The sequence below is a fragment of the Triplophysa rosa genome, linkage group LG10, assembly GCF_024868665.1.
Source record: "Triplophysa rosa linkage group LG10, Trosa_1v2, whole genome shotgun sequence".
NCBI classification, from domain to species: domain Eukaryota; kingdom Metazoa; phylum Chordata; class Actinopteri; order Cypriniformes; family Nemacheilidae; genus Triplophysa; species Triplophysa rosa.
Window position 1 is genome coordinate 2153658 of NC_079899.1, and position 16883 is coordinate 2170540.

Genomic DNA, 16883 nt, shown 5'->3' on the forward strand with positions numbered 1-16883 from the left:
CAGCATTTAATTTCAGGAAATTATATGAAAGCCAATCTTTTATTTTCAGCTAGACAACTGGACAGAAAAGGTGGAGGAAAAGAACCGGTGGGTTTGGCAGACAGGAAGAGTTGGGTGTCGTCCGCATAACAGTGGAAGTGGATACCATACTTCCTTAAGATGTAACCAAGAGGGAGTATATAAATAATGAACAGAAGAGGGCCCAGAACAGAGCCCTGGGGAACAACAGTGGTGACTGTAGATGTTCTTGATCTAAAACTCTTTAACTGAACGAGCTGAGTGCGACCAAAAAGATATGACTTAAACCAAGACAGAGGATTACCCATAATCCCAATAGAAGCTAACCAATCCAGGAGTATTTTATGAGAGATAGTATCAAAGGCTGCACTCAAGTCGAGAAGGACAAGTATAGTCAATAATTCAGAAAAATCTGAAAGCAAACAGCTGCCAAAAGCAGATCATTGGCAATTCTAACAAGAGCAGTCTCTGTACTATGATAGGGACAAAAACCAGATTGGAACTGTTCATACAGATCATTATTAGAGAGGTGTTTATGAACCTGAATGGCAATACATTTTTCTACAATCTTAGATATAAACGGCAAATTAGAGATCGGACAGAAATGATCTAGATTAGAGGGATCAGCCCCTGGTTTCTTAAGTATAGGTGTAATAATAGCAGATTTGAGAGATGACGGTACAGAACCAGAGACAAGTGAAGAATGGACAATTTTAGTGATCAATGGCGACAGAGCAGGTAAACAAACTTTAACTAAGGAAGTAGGTAGGGGGTCAAATTGACATGTCGAATATTTAGATTTACTTATCAGGCACATTATCTCAGTGGTAGTAGGTAGTGTAAAGGTAGAAAGCACAGAGTGAGGAAGTGGATGAAAAGTGAATTGACTCAGGGCGAGGGGTACTAGTGAGTAATTGTTGATGAATATTTCTAACCTTTGACACAAAAAAGGTCATAAAGCAATCGCATAGGTCATTGGAATAGCCAACAGATGGCAAAGGATCCAGGGGTCTCAAAATATTGTTTACAACTGAGAAAAGAGACCTGGAGTTCCCATTGTCAGCTCCAATAATGTTTGAGTAATAGTCAGATTTTGATTTAGAAAGTGCTTCCTTGTAAACCTGAATATGTTTGGCATACATTTCTTTATGAACAGTAACACCAGACCTAGCAAACACTTTGTATTTGCTTTCTGCAGCAAATTCTGCATTTATTAACATTTATTTATGCTACTAAGAGAAAACCTTTTGATTTTAATCACCTATTTGATTTTATACATAATTGTTACAAATATATATTTAAATTTAAAGACATATTAACAATTGTAGATAAGGGTTATGTTTTTGCTTTCTACTTCAAATGCGTTAACGAACACTAATGAATGAGACTGTATTGTGAAGTGTTAAAGAGCATGTAAATATAAAACCACATATTTCTATTCTATAGTCATGTACACGTCACAAAAGACACGAGAACACAAGAGCGTCAGTGTTTTTCACGTGGATTTATTCAGCAATCAATGCTCAAATTTAAAATGTAAAAAAATAAATTATCATAAAATACATCTCCATCGATATAGCACTGGATGTTTTCATGGAAAACTTTAAACGTTTGACGTGGAAACACAGTCGAATGGTGACACTGAGGTATGTGATAACTGTCATGACTGCATATTAAAGCACAACACAGGTCGACCCATAAAAATCGAACACAAAATCGCCGTCAATTTCACAATACGGAACTTAGCACCAGATCAAACAGATATGGAACCGATACATATATACTATAGATATTATATACTGTATATATATATATATATACTTTTAGGATATCTCTGTGCATGCTTTTCAAACTGGAACGTAGTTCATATCAGCTCATAAAATAATTCTCCATGCTCTTGGATTTGAGCTACATCAAATGTTTCTGGAAGAAAGGGACATCCCGCACCAAACGTGTCACGGATGCGGCTGGCGTCACACCAGCATCACACATCTGAACATCTGAATCATAACGGCCATATCCAGTGATTAAGAGCAATATCGTGACGTCACGTCGCCTGTGTTTATAAGGCCAGTAGAGTTGGAGAGTTGAGGATATCGGCGCTTGATTCGGCTTTGCTCGCTCCACCTTTGCAAGCATCCAGTCCCTCGGCCAGAGAGTCCAGGTCTGGGCAGGAGAAGGTGAAGACAGACAGGTAGTTGCTGCAGGTGGGCGTGGACGTGCACACCACCGGGGTGCTTAAAGGTTCGAGGTCATTGGCCACAGACTTGTAAAGGGTCTCCCAGTCCGTGATGCCCAGCGAGCCGGTCAGGTCTAAGTCGGGGACGGAGCGGGCCGTGTCATCGCCGGCGGCGAGGAGCTCGTCCTTGATATCCAGCGAAGGCTCCAGGTCGCACAAACTGACCTCCGCACTGGAGCACAACAAAATGTTGGAGTTGCCGGAAATAGCGGTGGACGGGACCGTCGGGATCTCCAGGTCCGGGAGAGAGCCGGCGTCTGGTGGACTTTCCTCTGAGGGTTTGGTGGAGGTTTCTGGAGCTGGAAGCGGCTGAGGAGACTCTGGAAACATGCAGTCGAGCTCTTCAGGGAGCTGGCAGAGAGGATTATGAGTGGCAAGAACATACTCCAGCCTCTCCTTCTCCTTCAGGAGATTCTCAATTTCAGTCTGGAGAGCCGCTTTTTCCTCTTCTAGCTTGTCGGTTTCCTGGTGGAATTAAAAATGGCAGATTTTAAAAACGCTCACCCAACGCTTTCATCATTTATTTACCCTCATATCTTCTGTTGAACACAAATTGTTTGTAGAATATCCTGGCTGCTCTTTGGGCCTAAGGAACTTCAAAATAACAGAAAAGCGTCATAAACGTTTATATGTTTCAGGTCGTCTGAAGTCATACGGAACATCAGCTTTGTGTGACAGGAAGAGCAATGGTGGACAAAACACATTTGAAAGCTTGTGGTGCCGAATTTCACCAAATTTTTTAACTGTTGGTCACACAAAGCTAATGTATGGCTTATGAATGCAAAAAAAAGAAAAGAAAAATAACAGATGATTTGAAGTAATGGGATTAATAGTGAGCAAAAAAAAAGAGAAAAAGAGACAGAAATCTCACAAATGAGAGTTTCAAAAGAGATCTCAACAATGTCTCAAGTTCAGAGTTCAGATTTGTCAAGTGTGCAATCAAAAGTCAATAATAATTGAAGATCTTAATAGAGAACTCAAATGTTTCTCATCAGATCTCCCCAAAACCAAAAAATTTAGTCTCAGAGGGCTATGGAATTAATATGGATTTGGATGAAATTCAAAAGCTGCTACCCTGTGGAGTTAACATGTATCTTTAATCTTAATTAAATGTCATCCTAATTTCTAATATTAGCCTTCAATTGCTTAGTTCTTAAAGGGACCCTCCGCCGAAAAATGAAAATTCTGTCATGAATTACTCACCCTCAAGTCGTTCATCAACCCTATGACCTCCGTTTATCTTCAGAACGCAAATTAAGATCGTTTTGAAGAGGTCTGGGAGCTTTCTGACTCCATAGACTGCAACGTAACCAAACTTCAAAGCGCTGAAAGTGAGTAAAGACATCGTTGAAATAGTCCATGTCAGCTTTAATTATGTAAAGCGACGAGGATACGTTTTGTGCGCAAACAAACAAAAATACATACTATATTCAACTATTGTCAGCATCACATCCAGGGTGAGCACCGCACGAAGCATGCTCGTCAGCACCACACGCGTTGGAAACTAACACTGAAGTCAGGAATATAGTTGAATTTAGTCTGTATTTGTCCTTAGTCTGTATCTTAATTTGCGTTCTGAAGATAAACGGAGGTCATAGGGTTGACGAAGGACTTGAAGGTGAGTAATTCATGACAGAATTTCGGCGGAAGGTCCCTTTAAAGGGATAGTTCATGCAGAAATAAAAATTCTGTCATCATTTACTCACGCTCAGGTAATTTCATACCTACATAAATTACTTTGTTCCGATGAACACAAAGAAAGATATTTGGAAGAATGTTAGTCACTTTCAGCTCCGGGACATCATTGACTACCATAGTAGGAAGAATTAAATGGTAGTCAAAGGTGCCCGAGAACTCTTTGTTTTCCTAAATTCTTCAAAAATATGTGTTCAACAGAACCATAAAATACAATACTTTTTTATGGTAGTGGATGATGTCCCAGAACTGAAAATTGCTGACATTCTTCCAAATATCTTTCTCTGTGTTCATTGGAACAAAGAAATTGAGTGGGTAAATGATGACAGATTTTTCATTTTTGGATGAACTAGCCCTTTATTCACTGTGGTTTATGTAGATATATATAAGTGACAAATAAAAATCTTGAATCAAAAAAGTCCAGGTCTAACAAACATGTGTAAGGTATTTTCTCACCATGTGTACACATTGCGCTGCCCAAACTATTTTTTTTATGATACCATATTTGTGTTTTGCTTTTATCTCTACCTTCATGTTTCAACAGGAGATGGGATATTCTTTAAAAAGTATGTTTTTTGCGTACCACTGACATTCATATGGGTTTGTAAGGATATAAGGTAAAGTCATGACGGAATGTGTATTTTTGGGAGAGCTGGTGTGTTTTGAGGTGGGTATACTCACTGCCTGAAGGGTGTCTGTAAGTTCTCTCCGTCTGTTGCGACACTTTGCTGCAGCCATCTTATTCCTCTCTCTCCTGATCCTCTTCTTCTCCTCTTCCTCCGGTGAAAGCTGCTCACAGATGAATTGCACTTATTATTTGGCAGAATCAACGCGTCTCGTGCACCTTACAAACCTTCCGTCACAATGGCAAAAGCATCTCTGCAGTGCGTCTAAATATAGGCTATTGTTGCAGACTGCCTGTGACTTGAATATAAAGTGGATGCTGCTGGTCCAGGCATCATGCCAGAACCTCGCTGCATCCCCATCAATCCCGTGCAACATGAACACGCGTGCACGCACGTACCTGCTCGCTCTTGCTCTTCCTGGCTGCGCCTTTTCCCTTGGCCCCAGCTGTCTTAGCTTTGGCTCTGCCCAGAGATGGAGAGACGGACGTGATGAGGGTCGGCTGGACCATCCACTGCAGGTCCGGGGTGCTGGAGATCGCCGTGACCGTAGGAACGAACGCACCCGCAGGCTCGGTGTCCGCGCGCGAGCCCTGCGCACATTATTGCCGCGCGTTATACGATGCGTTTTAAAGTGTGTGTGTGTTGTACGTCACACTGCCGTGCATTCACCTTTTTCACTTTGCATGTATGACACGTTGTCGAAATACACTCGAGCGTCTAAAAATAGGCAGCTGCTGATCAATATTTAACTTTGCCATTGTCTCTGACGTCAATGGTGACGCAGTGCTGCTGTGGGCTCTCCTCAATGGATTTATTTCTCTCAATGATCAGCTGCATTTTTCACAATGCTTTGCCATGTTTACTGCATTGAGAGGGATGCCCAACAAAACATCACGTGCAGCACAAATTTAGAGATATGCTATTAGCCTTGCGTCATTGGGCTATTATATTATATATAATTTCATACATCCCAGAGTCTAAAATAGCTGCATATCCTATAGCTTGAATAGGCTCTAATAAATATTAAAGTACCAAAATCAATGGCAACAAAAAATTCATTTTAAACGTGTAAAGATTTCATTTTTACTGATAAAAATGTATACCTTAAATGCATTGATTGAAAGCGTTTGTAATGTCTTTATGCCAAATGCATGAATGTCAATTTTTACAACACATTCAACACTTTCACCACGCAACGAAAAATAATATTAGGATTATATTTGTGTCCACTTGCACCAAATAGTTTGATTTTATAATGTGCAATGCATGCGTCACAGATGTGATATGTGCCGTACCTGTTTGCTGTCCATCATCAGCGGGTCAGCGCCGGGCTCGTGCGGGCGGGTGTCCTCGCAGGGAGAGGATGCCGATTCCGCGTCACTCTTCTCTTTGCTCGGGAACATTTCTCCAGCGCGAATGATCAAAAAGGTCAATTAGATTCCAGGTGTTACGGTCCAAATCCCTCGTTTGATGAGTCGCTATCTCCAGGTTTATAAACCTGATCAGTGATACAGAGCTCTGTCGGGTCCTCCTATTTATAGTCTGCACGAATTTTATGAATGAAACGAGCTGTACCATTCCACTCGCGGGGGGGGGGACGTGGGAAATGCGCAGGTGACGGGTCGTTTCTGCGAAGACAGTCCTGCACAAAGTTGTATTTTAAATTGTATTCAGATGTGGATTTCGAAAAACACTGTGATGTTTTAAATCAGGACGGGTGGATTTGGGGCCCTTGTAAATGAGAGATGTGGTACGTGCCAGAGATTCATTCATAAAATTCTGATGGACCCTGATGTGCATGATGGCAAAACATGATGGCAAATTATTTCGACATAATACTGCGCTGCGCAGACTGATCGGCGTATGACATCGAAGTATCGCGCGAGTGACAGGAAAGCTGGGCTTTAGAATCGCTCTCGCGATACTTTGATTTCATACGCCGATCTGTTTGTGCAGTTCGCATGAAGTGTACGCAGATTCAGCACATGAATTTAGTGCACGACCTGTACATGATCGATCGATGAATTAGATAATAAAAAATAATCGCATTATTTTAGGCATTTTAAGACATGATTAAACAACAGACTGTCCTTTTTACTGACGCTCACGTTTTTAAAAACCAGCCTGCTAGTCATTGTTAAGTGATTCAACGCTTAAACCTGATCTAATAATATAAAAGAACAATATAAGAAAAAACAACAGTTAAATATTGATCCGCATCTAATTTAGATTCGTTGGTCTGGCCCCTCCAGTCTCAGCATCTGCACCTGCTCACGCGTCAAAAGGTGACGTCACGACCTCACACAGGAAGAGGACCATATAAGGACAACTACGTATTGGGATTCCAGTGATGAGCATTTCTGAAGTGAAAACTCATGCTCATTCCTTTTGCTTGAGTTTAGATTTCTTATAACCAAACAGATCTTGATTCCCATTTTGTCTTTTTGTTTTGTTTAACACAAAATAAGACATTTTAAAGAATGTAGGACAGCAAACAGTTCTGGGGCACTTTTGACTACCATGGGGGGGGGGGCTGGTGGGGGGGCATCTGTCTGGTTATAGGCATTCTTCCAAATATCTTTCTCTGCGTTCAGAAAAAAGAAATTTACACAGATTTGGAACAACTAGAAGGTGAGTAAATGATGACAGAATTTTCATTTTTGGGTGAAGTATCCCTCTAATGAGCAGGTGGTTTTGATGTAAGTGTGATTCTAGAGCACTAAACACTTCTCATTCAGACTGCAATGAACCTTCAGTGATGTGGTAGTTGATTTGCTTCTGCACTGTGTCTCTTTTTCTTGCTGTATTCAATGAAAAATTATTGATCTTAACTTACGATTTTACTTAACATTTCATTGCATTTATTTGATTGTGGTAAACCTACTTGTAAATGGCGTTTATGCACTTAACATCAATTGGCCTCCATCAGATTTCCAATAAACTCAACAGATAAGCAAAAGTATTTCCCTATCAAATCAAAATTGAAGTAAAGTTTGGATTTTAGTATGTGTTTAAGGAATAAGAAGATATAAGCATTTAAAAGTTACAGTCACTCACATCCGCCAAAAGGATCTACACTTCTTTTCATCAGATTTCAGATTGTGAGGTAAACTAAACACTATACATTATTAAACCCTACTCTAAAATAAAATGGTGCTATATAGCACTAAAAGTGGTTCTTTGCTCATAGGGGAACCACTTTTAGTGCTATATAGCACCATATGTTGGTGCTTCAGTGGTCTTTGGAGGTTCTTTGGAGTGACTGATGTGCTTATTAGCACTGTTTCCATATAAAGAACCTGTTAAGCCCCTGAATAACCACTGAAGCACCAAAATATGGTTCTATATAGCACTAAAATAGGTTCCTCTATACGAGCCAAGAACCACTTTTAGTGCTATATATATATATATATATATACTGTATATAGCACTATTTTCTTTTAGAGTGGTTCTGATGCTTTATAGTAAGCATATTCAAACCCTGCTTCATTTCACACTGTACACATTTGTAAAGGTGGGGTTAATGTCTTTGCACATACAGTACAGTCCGAAAAGTTCGTATGCGATTTTTTGTATTTGGCGCTCGTTTGTATGGTGTCTCTGAATTGTCAAAACGCCTCTCAAAATGCTTGCTACGGATGCGAAAAACGCAGAAAATTGAATCCAGTCCGAATTTTTCATAGCTGACGAAAATATTGGAGGCAGTGTGTAAATGTGATTGACACAACGTGAGGTCGTATTTGATTTTTAACGTGTGGAAATTTCGGACTCAATGTGCAATGGACTTTAGGGTTAACCACTGTTAACTTCAAACCTCTGTGCTGTTAATCCAGATGAGTTATTCAGATTCAGTTTTATAAACTTGCTCAGCAACATTGAAAACTTACAGTAGGAGTCAACATCCATTCATCCATGCTCTGACCTCTGACCTCTGTATGGTCACAGGAAGCATGGTGTCTGTTCAGCATCTCAGACCCCAGCCATTAACTCTTGATAGATGGTCAGTCCATCGCTGTATACAGAAATCAACAGTTTACGCATGTCTGCGATATTAAAACCCCACAAGCAATACTAAGTGTACTTGCTTTGCTTAATAAATTACAGAACCATACGGGGGCTAAGCGGAGTCTCAAAAGGGGGGATGGAGTTCAACCTCAAAAATGTTGAGGATGTCCATCTTTTATCCGTGAAATGGTTTCCAAATGCTATGCACATTTCATACAGTGGCATTTTTTGAATGTGTTATAACATGTTGTATAAATATGAAAAATGTCCCCCACTGTTGTCCTCCTATGAATCCTGGGGATATTTCAGCCTGTCTACACCAGACACGAGCGGTGCGATGCAACAAACCCATTAAGAACAAGGCTTTAGTCGTGTGGCATCACACGTGTCCGGTGTAGGTAGGGTGCTAGCCCCAGTGATGGAAATACATCTTTGGCCTTCATAATCTTTTATCAAAATCACTCCACCAACGTAAGACTAATGTTTTTATAGTTTGGTGATAAAATGCGCTTTTTTTGATAAGGTCACTGAGAGAACTTTAAGAGAACTGTAGGAGAACATTTAGAAAATGTTAGTGAAGTTCTGAGAATGTTCCTTGATATCCGGGTCAGTACTGAATGTTATGTTTTTATAATTGTTTCATAATTTTACAATCACATTGCATTCTGGGATTGTCTTTGTAAAGGTCACGATACATCTGTCACATCTGGTAGCCCTGTCCTCATCAGTGTGCACACATCAATACGGCGGCTGGGTCTTAAAACAGCTCCAGCAGAAAACAAGCCTTCGGCCTCTGCTTGGGTAAGTGAGAGCGGGAGGTGGAGAACATTCGTTTCCTGGAATGTTTGGCTCTCTCACAATAACTGCTTTCATTCTGAGCTCCTGGAACTGAGAGAACGCAGACAAGCTCCTCAACGGAGACGTGAAGCATGGCGTGGAAGCAGAGTTACGGAGAGTTGTGTATTCTGGACAGCGCGCCACATCTGCCACATACAACACCCGCAAAGGTCCAGCTCTCCAGCGGAAAGCTTAAAGAGACAGTTCACCCCAAAATAAACATTCTGTCATCATTTATGCACCCGCATGTGCTTCAGTGGAAGGCAAAAAAAGACATTTTGAGGAATGTCTCAGTGGTTTTGTGTCCATACAGTGGCAGTCAATGGGGTTCAGTGTTGTTTGGTTACAAACATTCTTCGAGGAAGGCGGGACGAGAGCCGTGAGGGAACGGTGCGAGGCCGGTGGCGCGAGTGATAATGAATGTCAGCTGCGTGTTGCGCCGGTCTCGCATCTCTCACGGAGGAGCTCCAGAAGCATAAAAGGACGAGCGACATACGACGAGAGAGGACCAGGCCAAGTTTTATTTAGGTTTGTGTGGCCGGCAGTTGACCGTGAGCTAGCTGTCAGCCCTTTACTTTCATTTTGTGGTTTGGTTTATTTGATTAAAAGTTTATTTAATGTTTGCCGGTTCCCGCCTCCTTCCTTTCTTCCTTTGAGCATTGTTACAATCTTCTTTTGTGTTCTGCAGAAGAAAGTCTTCCATGTTTGACATGACATGAAGGTGAGTAAATGATGAATGAATTGTCATTTTTGCTATTTGCTATAGCTATACAACTATTTCTTTAAGAGGATCTGCATTACTTATTTTTAAAATGATAAGAAATTGCTATTCACACATTTCATATGAACACCCGATTGATCTGCAGATGCCAACGTGGTGCCATTTTCCATGATGGTGAATGAAGTTCACAGTTACAGGTCCTAAATCATCTTTGTTTAAATATAGTGAAAACAGTTCTGTGTTCTTTAAATCACTTCAGTTTCCTGTTAAACTTCTAAATACACTACATCTTTGAACTGTGAACTCATTTTGTTGATTGAAACACATCTGCTTGTTATTCACATTAGATCCTTTATTGCTGTTTTTTAAATGGTTCATTCACGGATATAATGAAATAACTGATCCGATAAAGACAATTTACGACCTACTTCATGATCGTTTAAATATATGTTCAATGATCTTGTATATGGTTGTTCCAGAAACACACAGCGTCTGTGTCTGTTAGCTTTTATGTCTATCTCAGAAATGAGGTTTAAAGTCAATACAGATTAAACCTAAAACACCTTTCTGGAGTAAGATGTACTGCGGTTTGTTTTGCATTCTCGTATATTTATGTCAGTAACAGACAATGGGCAAGTGTGTGAAACATACGATTTTTAAAGCCTAAAATAAATAACCTACATACATAAATACTAAATACATCAACGCACAACTTTGAAATCCTTGAAATCCAGTTTGTCCACCGTGTGCTCATTCTTGAACTCCGCTTTGGCGATTCGAGACTGAGGACTGCCGGTGGTCTGGAGCCAGTGCTGCATCTGCTGGACTTTAGAGGCGGGACCCTGCAGCTGGCCTTGAACTGTTCCAGCATCAGTGTTCTGAACCCAACCAACCAGTCCCAGCTTCTTACCTTCTGCCTGCGAACGCAACACACATACTGTACTGATTATAAAGTGACAGAAGCCTTTTAGTGAGTCCCCCTGTGGTTCGAAGTGTGATTTTTGTTTACATATAATTGTGAAAAATGAAGAAGAGAGAATATGGGATATTATTGCAATTTTTCTCAATACAAAGTACACTGATGAAATTGATGTTTGTAACCTGACATTTCTGTAGCACTAGTACTATGTATATATTGTTGTATATAAGTGTTGGACTTAAAGGCCCAGTCAGTAGATTTTAGCAGCATCTTAGAGTGAAAGTGACCTATTTGTTAGTTTTGAGCATTTAAAACGTCCAGTGAGTATTGAACACACACACTGCAAGTCGTGACTCGTGAACGCACACACCCAGAGCAGTGGGCAGCTATCACTGCAGCAAACAGGGGTTAGGTGCCTTTCTCAAGTGCACGTCAGTCGCTACCTGCCGGCCCTTAGAATCAAACCGGTGACCTTCTGGTTACCAATCTGACTCTCTAACCACTAGGCCACGACTGCCCCCAGCTGTGAGGGCAACTCCACCACTTTTTTGCATCTTTGCTGAAGAAGATCACGTATTTACGAAACCTGCTCTGTAGAACAGTTTGTCCGTTTAAGGCTACTGTAGAAACAACACGAAGAATTACATTTGCAGTGTACTGTATGATAGATAGAAATAGCTCATTCTAAGGTAATAAAAACATAACGCTTCATTACGTAAGGTCTTTATACACCTCTGAAGACAGTTATGTATATTATATTGCATTTATGTCAATAGATCCTCCTTAACATTCCACATTGCACATTTAGAGCAAAAGTTTAAATGGATGCTGAATAATTTACAATATTATATAAACACAATATTGGTAATTGTGGTTTTAAAAAACAGGGTTATTGTCAATACTTATCGATTTTACCACTCCTGCTGTGTAATATAGCTTAGTATAATAGGAAATGGTATTTTATTTTTCAAACAAATGTATTCTTTTAAAACTGTTAGTAATAAACAACAGGTTCATATTTTGGGGTAAAATGTGTATTTTGTCCTGGACATTAACAATACACACGTTAAACAGTTTTTCTCCTTTAAATGAGCTCACTCTGATAAATAGTTTGACAGCAAGCCCTCATTCATGACGTGATGGGAATGTTACCTGTGTGTATTTTCTGAAGAACACACCCTGCACTCGCCCAAACACCTCATAATCCACAGACAGCAGCTCTTCACTGGACATGGTCACAATCTGAAACACAAACCCACACCACCTGTCATTACATCATTTATTCATTCATAGACCTTTCTTTAAATCATCTTCATTTATTCATGCGGCAGCCAATATGAGCACACGTCACAGACATTTCGACCAATTAAACTCCAGGATTATTCCAGGGATTCTACTTGATAAAAAAACGTTTTTAAACATTTTACAGCGATTGCACCACAATGGACATTTTTTAGCTAATTAAGCATGAGCATAAAAAATATATTCAAATTCGACATTACAGCAACATTTTACTAAAATTCCAGAAAAGCAGAGAACAGGAAAACAGTTTCTAATGAGCATGCTCGAACATCCCGCTGAAATGAACGATTATCAGTAGACTTTCATTTGAAATTCTCTATCATACAATCTTTATTATCCTTTTCAATGCGGTTCATGACATATGTATAGATTTAAAAGCGTCTACCACTAAATATTTGGTTTATTTAGTAATACAGGCTAACTCACCTCTGTCGGCATGTCATTTATCCGGGTCACTGTCTGACATCAGGCAGCTCTAGCCAATAGGCGTGCTAGATTTCATGCAGCGCTGCGCAGACAGATCGACGTATGACATCACCGTACCGCGAGAGCGCTGCGAAAGCCGTAAATATCACGGAAGTTTGCGTTTTCTTGTTTCTAAGCAACGCGTGTAAACACAACTCCTAACGGGATTTTATTGAGCTCGAGTCGATGCGGCGCTTTACACTCGCAGAAAGCTCATAGATGGTGAGTTCAAATTATGTCGATTTTCTCATAATTTAATGCACAAGACAGGGAATTAATAAAGTTAGACCATTTTTTTTAAATGAAAGATATGTCATTACATTATGCTAAAGATCTTTTTTTACATATGCGCCCTGGACTCATTCACTGCTTCCCTTATGAAAATAACCATAGTTTAACTAAAGTAACCATAGTTTTCTGTTTTATATTGAAAAAATCACAGTAACCCAAACTTAACCGTGGCTTTACTACAGTGACCATAGTTTAACCGTGATATTTTTTGTAAACAGTAGTTATACAAATTATAATCAATCCACCAAAAAAACATGTTTACTACATTAAAACCATAGTTCATTTTCAGAAGGGTTTGTATATTTATATTCCTTTTTACCGGCAACCTAATTAAATCAAATATGATTTTAAATTGTGTTTTTTAGCCATAAATAAGAAGATGCTATAAAACATGTGTATGTGTTTCAAATAAGTGTTTTTAATTTTTTTTAAACTTTGGATGTGTTATGTCACTTCACAGACCTTCATATTTCACTGAAACGCCTAATCTTAGACTATTAACGTCTTCTTGAGCTTCACATTATAAAAACATGCAATTGGCGCCACACCATCGCCTCACACATCATTTTTGGGAAAAAGAAACAACATCACCAAAACTTCCATTCTTGCACCGAGAGAACAGACGGGGTCGTCCCTCAGGAATGCATCACATCTCGGAACAGCATCCCTGGCAACCTCCGGCCAGAACTCACAGAAGAGACGAAATATTCCTGGAGGAGCAGAACGGATATGTTCCTTCACGGAGAGCTTCTGACGTGGACAAAGTGTTTCCTCTAAAGCCGGTCCTCCACAAGAGAGCATACAGCCTGAGCAACTACCACATCAACAGTAACGTCTCAGAATATCAAGAGAGATTTTATTCATGTCTCCCTAGACTGACTGATGTTAGACAACAGCAGAAGTGTGTGAGGAAACCAGATGCTCCTAAGTCAAGCCATGAACAGATAACAGGAAGAAACAGAACAACAAAGAGCCATTCAGACGGTGAGCACCGCAAACAAAAAGATTCAGAGAAACTGTCCAAGGAGATCCACTCGAAGGAGATGATACTGCAGGAGAAGTTTTATAAAGCCGGGGAAACCCTGCGGAGAATCCAGAGAGAGAGGACGGGTCGACACGACAGTGTGACCAGAGACGAGAGAAATGAACGGTTTTTAGAAAAAGAGAAGTGGGAGAACAGATTGGACAGTGACCGGAATGATGGATGGGACAGATATGCCCATGAAAGGAGGGAAAGCAAGGACGACATGGGACGATGGGAAGATTGGGAACGTAAGGTGAATGAAAAAATAAAGGGGGGCAGGAGACAACCTTTGACCTCAGAGATGACAAAGTTGAAGGATAAGAGAGAGCGCGACGGATATGAAAACACAGTAAAAGGGCGGAGAGGAGAAACGATGAGAGAGAACGGGATGGGATGGGATGCACGGGACATGAGCCACCGGAGGAATTTGGAAGAGGTCGAGAAATATGACGGAAGAAGAGAGAACATGAGAAAACCAGGATCATCAGACAGATCTCATCTCAGATTCACAAATGTGCTTCTGTCAGAGAGGAGAGAAAGTAATGAGACTTCGTATGAACCGACGTCAGGCGGCAGGAGAAGAAAGAGTCCGGACAGGATTCCCAGTCAGAGAGGAAAGCGCCTCCTGCAGGTGGAACTCAGTCCGGAGGAAAATGCACAAGAACTCGTGGCGTGCTGCGTGTGTCAGAGACACTTCTTAACAGACAGACTGGAGACGCACATGAGGATCTGTGAGAAAAAACGCCCTCAGCGTAAGATCTTTGACATGTCCCGGCACAGGGCCAAAGGAACCGAACTGGAGGAATTCATGAAGACCAACGGCAGAAGCAAGACGCCCGAAGAGGTTTGCAGATTTAACATTCATGACACGCAATCATTTATTTTTCTTCTTTTATACTAAATAGAGCCATATTTAAACCGACCATGGTTTGCATTTTCAATTCTTTCATTTTTACTTTATCATGTTAACATTTGCAGGTTAAGAAGCGAAACATGTGGCGTCAGAAACACGAGGCCTTCATTCAGATCATGCGTCAGGGCCAAACTCACGTGCCACAGTCCGCTTTAAACCTGAATCCTGAATATATAAGCTGCCCTCACTGTGGCCGGACGTTTGCCCCGGGACCGGCGGAGAGACACATCCCCAAATGTCAGAACATCAGGAGCAGACCACAACCGCCCAAACAACTACACAACACCACCAGGAAAAAGATCACGCGCAAGTGAACAGTAAAGCGGCAGAAACGCTTTTAGTGCGAGATGTAATGATGTTTTGCTTTTCCAGAATATCACCTTGGAATAAAATGAAATTAGAATTATGACAAATATAAAACGAGGCTGCATGTATGTAGACAGCAATGAGGTTCACATTTATTTCAGACGCAGCCGTGCTTTTATTAGACAGTGAAACTCTGATGTCCTTAGAAAACAAATAAATGTGAAGAATGTATAAATTAGAATAGTTTTAACTGCCTCAACAGATAGTCAGGTGTTTTTATAGTTGTTTCTGTTAACTTGACTTGATTTTGAAATGACACATACTTCAGTTCTTTGTTTTGGGATTGTTGTGGCTTTTATACACTGACTATCCAATGAAACTCAATACATATGATATATAACATAGTAGTTCATGTTAAAACTCTTCAGAAGACAATAGTTTGTCAGGAACGCTCCCACATTGATTCAGGGGAAAGTCACTCGTCTCCACCTGCTGGTGTAATGATGTACTGCGTCATCATCGAATATTCTTCAATGTGTTTAATATGGTAAAATAGTGGCCAAAATGATTCATGATGATGAATCTGCAACAAATAAACAAATGGTTTTACCCATTTCATTGATCATTTCAGTGATAATATGGAACATGATGGAGTACATCTGTCATAAAGGTGGAAAAACAGATGTTATAAATAAACAATGATTTACATTTGATGCATTTGGCAGATGGTCAGAGTGCATTTAATGTATATGCTTTGTTATTGAGTTAGTTCTCTGTGAATTGAACCGATGACTCTCAATGCAAAACGTTTTAGTAATGGTCCTAAAATACGCTTCGTTGTCTTTTGGACTAATATGTGACATGTTTTTGATGGCAGTGTTGAAATGGGGAGGAGACGGTGACAGGGCTCTGCACCCCTGATCTTAAATACTGATCTCTGGTTTTGAATAATGCTTGAATACTGACTCTCGTGCCCAGATGACAACAAGCGGCATTTCTTAGGAGACAATGTTGAGAGAGTGATGTAAATAAAAGTACATTTAGAGCTACATCTATGTTTATTTCTCATAATAATATAGAAATTCATCTCCGGATACAATGAGATGCATTCAAAGCCAATTCAAAAAGCATATTTAGGTGCTGATAAAGAATGTGGCTTTAATAAATAAACCTGATAACTTCCTAACACTAGTTCTTCAGAGACATTCCTGTATCTGTACATGATTCATTGAAACGGCTTTTGGAACAAAGCTCAGTTCGATTACGTTTGTGGACCACCCAAAATGATCAAGTTGTCACGTTTTTTTAATTTAGTATATTTATTCACCATCACATACTCCACTTTTTAATGCGTTTGCCCAACTCTCTGTCACAATGGTAAGAATCAGTGATGACATCATCTGTCCATCATCATGCGAAAGGGAGTTGAGGGAAGACTTATGTTGTTTACTTTCTTTATTTTCACCCTGATTAGGTGAGATAACCCAACCCCCCCCCCCTTAAAATAGTTAATTTCTCTTTT

At 40.2% G+C, this 16883-nt stretch overlaps 3 protein-coding genes across 3 annotated transcripts; 1 reads left to right on the forward strand and 2 right to left on the reverse strand.

The window, feature by feature from the left end:
- Positions 1-1509: 1509 nt before the first annotated feature.
- Positions 1510-6088, reverse strand: fosaa (v-fos FBJ murine osteosarcoma viral oncogene homolog Aa). The gene is made up of 4 exons (XM_057343578.1): positions 5874-6088; positions 4977-5168; positions 4634-4741; positions 1510-2722 (listed from the first exon to the last, which is right to left on the reverse strand). The coding sequence occupies exons 1-4, from the start codon at positions 5979-5981 to the stop codon at positions 2081-2083; spliced, it is 1050 nt and encodes a 349-aa protein (XP_057199561.1). The 5' UTR covers positions 5982-6088; the 3' UTR covers positions 1510-2080.
- Positions 6089-10484: 4396 nt separating this feature from the next.
- acyp1 (acylphosphatase 1, erythrocyte (common) type) lies at positions 10485-12818 on the reverse strand. The gene is made up of 3 exons (XM_057343584.1): positions 12789-12818; positions 12213-12302; positions 10485-11058 (listed from the first exon to the last, which is right to left on the reverse strand). Exons 1-3 carry the CDS (start codon positions 12798-12800, stop codon positions 10843-10845), a joined length of 318 nt encoding a protein of 105 aa, XP_057199567.1. The 5' UTR covers positions 12801-12818; the 3' UTR covers positions 10485-10842.
- A 148-nt stretch (positions 12819-12966) lies between these two features.
- On the forward strand, positions 12967-16841 carry zc2hc1c (zinc finger, C2HC-type containing 1C). Its single transcript, XM_057343564.1, has 3 exons — positions 12967-13049; positions 13579-14986; positions 15121-16841. Exons 2-3 carry the CDS (start codon positions 13649-13651, stop codon positions 15367-15369), a joined length of 1587 nt encoding a protein of 528 aa, XP_057199547.1. The 5' UTR covers positions 12967-13049; positions 13579-13648; the 3' UTR covers positions 15370-16841.
- Positions 16842-16883: the final 42 nt, after the last annotated feature.